Raw genomic sequence first — 10,188 nt, 5'->3', positions numbered from 1 at the left:
TAAAGAGGTGGTTTTAGGGCCCCACAGGGACCCTCACCGCCCGGCCTTTGGGTCCAATGATTAGAGCAATGAGGGAACGAAGGCAGCAAAACAACAGCGTCTCCTCCAGAAACTGCCCTGATGTTTGAGGTTCTGGGAGGTTCCAGATGTGCTGAATGTCCTGTTGGCTGCAAACAGCAGAATCACATTCCAGGAAGTTACGGCATCGCTGCTTCACCCCCCAAAAGGACCGGAACATGAAAAGCAGCCATACTGATTTATTAGGTATCAATAACTGGTAACTGGACTCAAATGCAAAGAGAGAACTTGGTGTTTGTGTTTTTAATGCGATGCAAAGGTTAATGTTTGTTCCAGTTGCCAACTACACTAAATGTCAGCAGCAGGAATTGAAAATAAAAATAAGGCAGGTGGATAAAAAGGTTGCTGGGTTTACGAGGCGTCACTGAGAACTTTATGTTGGTAAATTACGGCCGAACAGACTCCTGCTCAGTCTGTTGACCAGAAATTATCCCACTCTCGCCTAAGTTTTTCTGTTAATTGTGTGTCCGTACTGGAGGATTAATTTAGGATTCAAGATCTAAACTTTGTTTAAATTAAATGTGGAAACTGCAGATTTGGAAACTGGAAACTGCTTTGATCAGTACAAAATTAATACATTTCAACGACCATTTCTAAGATATCTTTTTCAAGCTCTTATTTATTCAGTTGTGTTGATATGATGGTGTGTGTGTGTGTGTGTGTGTGTGTGTGTGTGTGTGTGTGTGTGTGTGTGTGTCCGTCTGCCTGTCTGTTTTGTCTGGTTAAAATGCTGACATGAATAAAACGTCCGCTAAACTAAAATCACAGAAATATAAAGCTCCATCGGACACTGAAATATGAAAATCCGAGGCAGCGAATGCTTTTATTGAAAATAAAATCAATTTAGCAGCGGCACCTCGGGGCTAATTGCGGGTCTGGGATCACCTGGCCGACATCCAGCGACTGGTGGCATTTCGTCACAGATCAACCATCTGACCAGCGGAAATGCATTCAAAGTGTATCGACGGAGCTTTTTTTAACTGCCTAAAATTCAGTGTTATGTTTTTACGGTTTTAGGAATTTAATCAAAAACATCGATGAAATAAAAATAAAAGAATTGGGATTTTTAGATAGAACTACGGCTCAAGGTGCTCGCGCAGAGCTACAGGCCTCTACGCACGAGGGTTTCACGGTTCAGCTGCAGAAAAACAAATAATAAAAATACGCTCCGGGCGTTTTTTTTATCTTGATTTATTTTGTCTAACAATTTATTTTGTAATTGCCATCTGCTGCCGATCATCTCCACAGAAGGCTGAAAAGCAGCTTCTTCATTTTATTGCGACAAACACATCACAAAACATGAACATTACTTCACGAATATTTCGATCCATAACGAGTTTCCAGTGTGTGTGTGTGTGTGTGTGTGTGTGTGTGTGTGTGTGTGTGTGTGTGTGTGTGTGTGTGTGAAAGAGATCAGCAGAAATCAAATAGCAAACCATTCAATAATGATCCATCATTCGAGTAAAAGTTACAAAACCAACAGGATTTATGAGAGCAAGGTCACCAACGTTGTGCAGAAATACATGAAGTGCATCACAGTTGCTGCTCAGCAGGAGCCAGAAAGTGTAAAAAGTTCACATCAAACTATCCCCAACTTCCACTTCGTTGCATATTGATGGTCGTCGTCCGTTTTAAGGCATGTCGATGGATTCGTGTCGCTCCAAAGTGATTTTCCTTCCAGTGTTTGACTTTCAGCGGTGGCGAAATACAACAACGCAACTGAAACAAACTTGGGACGGATGGGATTCACAGAAAGGGTAACACTGCGTTTACAATATTTTATAATATATTATCCACGTTCAAATCGACGGACTTATAATAAATAAGCTTAAATAAATAAATACAGCAATAATTTACATTCTCCTCGTGAGCATTGTTTTCTCCAGACACCAATGCATTTATTTGAGCGTTTCCCCACAGCCTCAGATGACATCAACCAAACACATGCATTTTTTAACTGACTTGTTTTTAAATAATTAACTTAATATTTAATTTAGCCTCACTTCCATTAATTTAATTACACGGCGACAAACGCCTCGTGAGAGGAAACGCACACGTGGGTTTCCTAAGCGAACATTGCATTCGGCTGCCTTGCATAGCTCAACGGACATTTTATTGCTAACAGGCTGGATCTGAACTCCAATCTGGTTTCAGCAAACTTCCCTGATGAAGCAGAGCTTTTGGAGATCCCTCGTCCCCTGACGTTGCGTGTAGCTGATTCCGTGTCAGCTTTAATATACCCCGGTTTCACAAATACAGAAATGCGTAGTAACTGCAGACATCTGTTCCTACCGATTTATTCTATGCGTCTGAGATACTGTGGAAACGAAAGTGCGACAATAAACCTCAACATCTTAATTTTGTTCAAACGAACCAACAACCTTTAAACTGAAAGCGCCCGATTTGATTCGGCGTTTTTCTGCTTCACACGGACAAACATTTCGTGGAGCCAGAATTGAGAGCAGTGAAATTATTATATCTAAGTTGCAGGTTTTTATATAATTTACATATTTAAAAAAACAAAAATTTGGACTGAACAATTAACCCAACATTACGTGTTCAAAGGGACATTTTTGCAGCGCCTCGGCTCGTCTGAAGCCCGGTTCGATCCACTCACGACCTCTGCGGGGGGCGGCGGGGGGTGCATCGCTTCTGAAACTTGAACTCTGTCCAGCTGATTGATTAATTGTGGAAAGAGCCATTGACTTCCCCTTGTGCTTGGAAGGACTGGCTGCGGACGTGGAGGTCGTAGGGGAAACGGGCCTCTGGAGACACTCGGTACATGGAGTTGTGCGCCAGAGCGCTGCGCCCTGGCGCACTGCAGTAGCGCACGCCGTAGTGGCCGCCTTTGCCGTAGTCCGGTGGGTCGTCGTGTTTCAGGGAGAAAATCCCGTTAAAGTTCATCGGGGGGCTGAGCTGGCCGTCGAAATGCGGGCTGCCGCCCTCCGGGGACGGGTTCTCGTAGTAGGGCTCGTAGGCGCCGCCGTAGCTGTAGTGGCGGAAGGGTTTGGCGCTGCCCTCCAGGCTCGCGCCGCTGTGGCCGGGCGGCGTGCTGACGTCTGCGCCGGGGTACGAGTACATGGCGTCATACGGCGATCGGCCCGAGAACATGACCTCCCCGTTGTGGTCTGTGAGGAAGTTCCTGGCGTTGAGCTGCAGACAACCCGCCACCAAGTTGGTGGTGGGCTGAGATAATCCTTTACACAGCGTCTGCACGAAGGCGAGGAGGTCCGGTCTCTTCCCGGCGCTCAGCGTCTCCGAAAGGGCCCAGATGTAATTTTTGGCCAGTCGGAGCGTCTCGATCTTGGAGAGCTTTTGCGTTTTGGAGTAGCATGGCACAACTTTGCGCAGACTCTCCAGCGCCGCGTTCAAGCCGTGCATGCGGCTGCGCTCTCGGGCGTTGGCCTCCTGGCGCCGGAGTTTGGCCCGGTCCATCTGCTCCTTGCCGGGCTTCTTTTTCCGCGGCCCGCGCTTCTTCGGGAGCCCGTCCTCGTCCGGATCGTCCTCCCTCTCGTCCTCGTCCCTGTCGGACACGTCGTCCTCGACCTCCCTCATGTCCGAGCTGGACCCGTCCGGGTTGCGCTGTCGCTCCTGCTCCAGGCTCTGCGCAAGGCTTTCACGGGGATAATTAGCGCCGAACCGCGGCTCACACATGATATGAGGCTCCTCGAAAGGCAGTGTCAACATATTTCCTGCGAGACCAGGGCGAAAAGATCAAAATCACCCCAGAGCCCGGCGTCTTTTAGGGCTGTCAGTTAATTACCATGTGGAGGAATCCTTCCAAAAGGAAGAGGAACAGTTAGTCAAAGCCACGAACGAGTCTGAATTAAAACACTGTATTTGTTTGATGAAGTTATTGTTATTATTTACGCGTTTAGTTGTAATGACCCGAGTGACGAACACACACTTCAGTATTTACATCTGATTAAAGGTTGTAATAATGAATCAAAGGCACACAGCAAGATGAAGCGGAACCCACCTCCGCTCAGTGCGCACCTCGCATGGTCCCAAATCTCTCCGCTGAGTCCGCGCCGCAGCTTCCTCCCCTCAAAACCAGCGAGTTGGAGGAAGGTGCTCGAAGCTGCGCAGCCTGTTCTCCGTCTGCGTGGACTGCGCTCTTCCTCTCGCTCCCTCGCTCAGCCTCTCCTCCCTTCCTCCTCTCTTTGAGGACTGACACCCATGCCAGCAGCGGGTACCCGTGCCATCTGCCGCTGACGTCTCGTGGCAGCCGAGACCACGTGCTCAGCGTCCCACGGGACCTCCACCGCGCACCGATCATCTGGCAGCGCCGGTAATCGGCACCGGGAGGCCCACGTTTACCGTCAAAAACACAGACCGGAGAGGGATAACGACTAATGCAGCGAAGATGAATTCACGTCATGTTGCCTGTAACGCACTTGGATTCGATTCTCAACAGGTGAAACGCGGGTCTCGTGTTCAGTATCAGCTTTTCCCTTCGATCTATAAAAGCTTAAATCAAATGTGTGTTCTGATACTCCAGGTTGTGAACCCTGGCGTTAAAACAGGCCGGGAGGTGATCTCCAGCTCTTTTCCCATGAGCACGTGCGGCCGAGGACGACTTCCTTCACCCAGGAGCTGCTGCTCGCGTGCAGATGACGCGTGTCAGCGCCTCGCGTGGAAACAAAAGAACAAACAGTGGCCACTTCATGAGAAGCAGCAGCTATTTTACACGCGGGGACGTAAACTATGATGATGATGAGGGGGGAGGTGTTGATGGAAACGCTGCACTGTCGTCTTCATTAGTAGTTTGTCTGAAGAACCTTCTCTGGTTTTGTTTATTAAACTATTCCAATTCACAGCGACACCAGCAAACCAAGCGACTAATCCTAAACCATGTCAGCTCCAAACGCTGGTTGAGAGATTCCAGCAGGGAATCCGGGCCCGTGGACATTAAGTACCCCCGTGGAAAAGGCCCAGTGGCTCGCTGCCAGCTCCAGACTGGGGCACAGCTGGCGCTCGACATGGGTGCGTGCGCTCCTCAGTTATGCGGCGCGCACGCACCGGCGTACGCGTGCGAATGACCTTGTTGCAAGGAGAATCAATTACGGCGACTTATCAATCCCTGCGCGTTGGACGCAGCGGGGCATCGATCAGCGGCCGAGGTGAGGGTCCGGGGCGCGCGAGGCGCGCGAGGCGCGGGCCGGAACCTGCACGCGGACGCAGAAATGCAAAGAGAATCATCACCGCCTTCCCCCAAAATGCCTCAGCTGGTCTGCTGAGCGTTCTGGTCCAACACACACAAACACACCAGCATCTGATGAGTCAAACTCCCCATCTCAGACTAATCAGTTGACTGCACTAATTGCAAATGCAAATATGCAAATTTATATTAATTAATTACTCCACTAATTAGTTCTCTTGTCTTTTCAGGTAATAAATCATGGTGTGGTTGAGAGAGAGAGAGCGGGAGAGAGAGAGACATGGTAGTGATCTTTTGTCTGCAACAAATCCACGTTTCACATCCTGTGATGTTTCCAGAAAGGTTTCATCCAACCGCACTGAGACGCCTCAACTTCAGTTTTTTTTCACAACACTTCTAATCTAGTTAATTATTTCAAATGGTATTTTATGTGTCGTACTTGCAGGGTGGAAGTATTGTAATTTGAGAGGTATAACAAAGAGCAGAGGTTGGTAAATCAGGGTGTCTCGCTGACAGTTCGTGCCTGTCAGCTCTTTTAATTATCACATTATCAGCTTTTATAGGCACGGCGCGCGGTGCAGAGCTGCAAATGAAGGCGCTGCCGATCGCACGCTGAGCTGCAAACGTTTCTCAATTGATGTCAGCAGTTAAAGGGGGTTCGTGCCCGGGTGGCGGCGGCTGGTGGCGACGGGGTCACGCCGCTCCGGGTCCAACGCGCTGACGGAGCGGCCTCGGCCTGTGACGGGGCCTCCAGCCTCTCACCAGGCGCCCATGCAGATGAAGCATCGGGTGCAAACACACTGAATGTGTGTAAAAACCCGTTCAGGCCAGATTCCTTCAGGCGCAGTATTTGTAGGATACAAGAAAGAAACATCTGGAACAATCAAATCCTGCTTCAGTCAAAAAGATGTAGCTTTTTACCAAATGTGATGAACTGTTTTACAGTCTTCAACTGTGGTGGAGTTAGAATAACTTCAGGGAATCGCATCATGTCTTAATGTGCTGCTGTCAACACCTAATGTGAAGTGAGTCTCACACGCGTCTGACGGTGGCGAAGCAGAGTGAGACTCTCAATTCCAGCTCATCAGAGAATTTCAACATGTTCTACATCATTAATTGTTGTTGTCAATCGAAACCGACTCCATGTACTTAAAGTTACTTCAAACCTGGAAGTAATGGATGTAAAAAACATTATTATCATTCGACATATCTTTCAAAAAAGGATTATTATCAAATTGTTGGAGCCAAAACAAGCAAACTTGAGTCCACCGTCATTAGAAGGTGAATCCAGCTTCAAAGCCTGCACGTCAATAAACGCCAGCACCGCCATCTTTGTTTTCCATCATTGCTGCATGGCTGCGTTCGCTACTGCACTAAAACGCGCGGTGCTGCGGCTTAGGTGCGCGAGGGCGATGGCGGTGCTGATTACCAGCGGCCGGGATCCGGACCGGTGTCCTCCAGCTGTGCTGTTCCACCCAATTAGAAGCTCCATATGCTGCCCCGCTCAGCTGCTGCGTGGACACACCTCCCACGCAGGTGGAGCCGCGCGTTCCCGCGTGCGCGGAGCTCCACCCGCGTGTGGAGCCGAGGCCTGAGCGCGGACGGCCACGAAACGACCCCACAGATCCCACTCCGCGCGCGGCGTGTGGCGCTCCACGCGACTCGTCACGCGCGAAGCAGCCGCTCAGGCCGTCGCGCGTCCTTTGATAAGAAACACACAGGTATTTAGGTGGGTGGCACAGAAGTGCTAATAGTATTAAAATATGGGGATATGAATAATGGATATGTTTTTGAAAATGTATAATGTAAAGATGTCGGTCCCGTTCTGCAGACAGAGCGGGGATGCGGACGTGAAATGTCGCTGGAGGCGCCCGCTTCTCTTTCAAAGCACAATCTGTTCGCACACATTCAAAGTGGCTGCGACAATCTGTTGTGGTAGAACGCGACACTTCCCAACCCAGAAAGTGATAAAATAAATAAACGTGTCAGATTTCATATTTAAGCAAAGAGCCGCGTCTTTAGTTTGCTATAAGCACTGAATGACAAACGTTATTTACTGCGGGGACGTCTGACAACGGGCTCCCACTGAATCCCGTTATGTGACGGACGACGTGCCAGCAGCGCCGCGCGTGCTCCGGCGTGGATCCGGGATGATTGACAGCGCGGCGGAGTCGTCTTCTCACCTAATCGACACTCTCGGTGTTGATACGGGTTTCTTTCTGCCTCCCGCCTCATCAACGACCCTCAGCTCCGTCGCCTCGCCGCGCTTCGAGCCACGTGTCATCACTAAAGCGGGGATATTTAGCGCGCGCTTTACTGTTCTGTTTTATTTCTACAGTCTCCGGTCTGAGCATAAAGATCATAACCTGCAGAAGGAGACGCTGCATGTTCAATATGAAAAAACTGCAATTAGCACTGTTAAAGCTTTACATGCAAATAATATTTAAAGGCAGATGCACCAGTTTACTGAATATTCACAGTAGTGGGAGCAGGTACTTTGGTGATGATAAGAACTTCACTAATAAAAGGAGCCGCTGCTCCGTTTCTGGCCTCATCTTTTCTACTGAACCGCCCTCTATTCAGCACTTCTTCACATTATTCTGTCTTTAAGCGGTTTCCCGTCATTTAACTTGCAGGAGCCGGATCCATTAGGAGGAAACTCACCCCTGACTGTTCGCGGCGGCTCCACCTTCTCCTCGACTCCATTGTGGCGTCGCTGGAATCGTCTCAACGTGACACCGCGCCATCTGTGTTTAACCAGTTTTAGCAAGAACGAGCAACATGGTGTCTCGGCGCTAAATTGGTTCGAGGTTGATTCAAACTGAAGCACTCTATGACATCAAAACAGGAGAAAGGCAGTAAGTATACAGTGATAAATCTTTGCAGTCGCATGAACAATTCATCACGACGTGAACGTTAAGCACATGAAAAATAAGCACTCGATGGCTCCGTTCAAGTCCCCGTGTGCAGGATTCGGATCTGACTTCAAATCTGTGCACATTTGCATGAGACGAATGCAAAAAAGCATGCAAAAGCAGGACATGCTGCCAAGTGACCACCACAGCTCCTAGAAGGCCTCCAGCCCTGCTGCTCTGCCGCCGCATGGACTCAAGTTGGGTTCCATCAGGACCGTGTTCTCCAGAACCGCCGATCGCCCTGCAGACGTGGCCGAACCGCCCCAACGGTCCATTCTGCCAGAGGCTGGTCTGGAGCTCGTGTCACTGAGCTGATGGGGGGGGGGTTCTGCCCCGGCCCGGCCCGGCCCGGCCCGGCCCGGCCCGGCCCGGCCCTCGCCTCCACCTGAGGGCCTCACGCTTGGCAGCCGGCGCTCCTCACCTGACACGCGTCCAGGAGCGGAGCCACTTGGCTGCCAGCAGAAATGGCTCCTTCCTGTTCGGGGGGCGGCCCCCAGTCAGGATGAGGGGCGCTCGGCTCTTTAAGAGTTGGGCCAATTCCCAGACACACTAGCAGCTCGTGCCACAGGGTCCTTTGATTCTGGGCGCTCGATCAGTCTCTCTAAATAGAGCTCAGTGCTCTTTGCAGTGGATCCACGGGGTTTCTGTTTCATTAAACAGCTTGATATGTAACGTCTACTTTACACACTGCGTGATGAGGCCGCCTGTCGTTAAGGGGGAGAACCCGCTGTCTGCTCTGTTTGGGTCAGAGCGGCCTCGGCCTCCGTCCCACTGGTTCCACTGGTTCTTACCCACACTTTGCTTGCTTTGTGTTGGGCCGCATCCACGTTTGCATGCACGCACACACACACACAGTACACATCATGTCACAGGTGAAGCTCAACCATCACACACATGCATGAACTGTGCACCTCTTGTATATAAAGACTTTGGCATCTACACTGCATGCTGGCTTCGTAATGCTAAAAGCAATAGAGCTGTTCATTTCTAAATAATGGCGCAGCCGCCACAGGACACACACACACACCTCTACCCAACAACCTCCCACTTGACTTAATGCAGCAAAAGAAGCTCATTTGCACATTCAACTTCTTAGCAGATGGACTATTTCATTGAGTAATGACCCAAAATCGGAGCTGCGTAAATCAACAGCGAGCTGCAACAATAAGAAACACAAATCTTATTTTGCAGCGGCACCAAGTGCCTTGATTGAGTTAAAAATAAGCATTAAAAGCTCTTTAAAACACTGTTGATGGCTCTTGGTTACAGGCAGTCCCCATTCTCATGCCTGGCAATGGTCTTTTATGGCGAGGGACCTAATACAAGATTTCTGTTCTAGTGCAAACACAGTGGCCATGGGCACCAAGGAACAGCTGCCGTATAATTGAATTAACATTCGCCTTCTGCTCCGGCACTCAGCGCTGCGCTGAGAACCCCAACGCATCCCTCCACGAGCTCCATCAACCTGCCCATGAATATGCATGCTCCGCGTGATAAATATGTGCTCTGTGTAGGATGTTTGTGGAGTTGCCTATGCGCTGGATAAGGAGCGGCGTGGAGGCCGTCATGGGAGAGCGACGCGTCCCGTCAGGTCTGACGAGCAGCTCGGTGCGATTTCCAGTCAAACAGAGACCTCTAGTGGGGCTTCAGCGTGTGTCGGTGCTGCAGCTAATTCAGTAAGTTACTAAAAGATGAGACGACAAAGATGCAGAACTGTGAAGGGGACAGAAAATAATAAATGCACTGATGTAAACAAATGGTGAGGAAAATACGAGGGCAACTGTGGACCGATCCTCAGGACGACCACCAGGCCGGATACTGGTTCCAGTAAAACGCAGCAATTTACTGTGCACAGATTAAAAGGTTTATTCGGAAGCAGGTAACAGGACGCAGGATTGGAGACGTCTGAAACACGTGGGAAAGTGAACAGGGTCGTCCAGAGGCTGAGGAGCTCAGCGTGCAGCACTCCAGAGATGACTGAACGTATGCGAACGCGAGTATAGCAAAGGTCAAAGGTCAAGGACCATTGGCCTC

The 10,188-nt window shown here is 49.8% G+C and overlaps 1 protein-coding gene across 2 annotated transcripts; it reads right to left on the bottom strand.

Moving 5' to 3' along the window:
* Positions 1–1,540: 1,540 nt before the first annotated feature.
* Positions 1,541–5,174, bottom strand: neurod6b (neuronal differentiation 6b). 2 transcript variants are annotated; one of them, XM_029132774.3, is made up of 2 exons: positions 4,058–5,174; positions 1,541–3,770 (listed from the first exon to the last, which is right to left on the bottom strand). In XM_029132774.3, the coding sequence occupies exon 2, from the start codon at positions 3,763–3,765 to the stop codon at positions 2,761–2,763; it is 1,005 nt and encodes a 334-aa protein (XP_028988607.1). In that variant the 5' UTR covers positions 3,766–3,770; positions 4,058–5,174; the 3' UTR covers positions 1,541–2,760. The 2 variants fall into 2 exon arrangements, with proteins under 2 accessions (XP_028988607.1, XP_028988605.1); XM_029132772.3 differs by having other exon boundaries at positions 1,541–3,855; positions 4,058–5,170.
* Positions 5,175–10,188: the final 5,014 nt, after the last annotated feature.

Source organism: Betta splendens, chromosome 17, assembly GCF_900634795.4.
Source record: "Betta splendens chromosome 17, fBetSpl5.4, whole genome shotgun sequence".
In the NCBI taxonomy this organism is placed as follows: domain Eukaryota; kingdom Metazoa; phylum Chordata; class Actinopteri; order Anabantiformes; family Osphronemidae; genus Betta; species Betta splendens.
The sequence above is the reverse complement of the archived record's forward strand: the minus strand, read 5'-3'. Positions and strand labels throughout refer to the sequence as shown.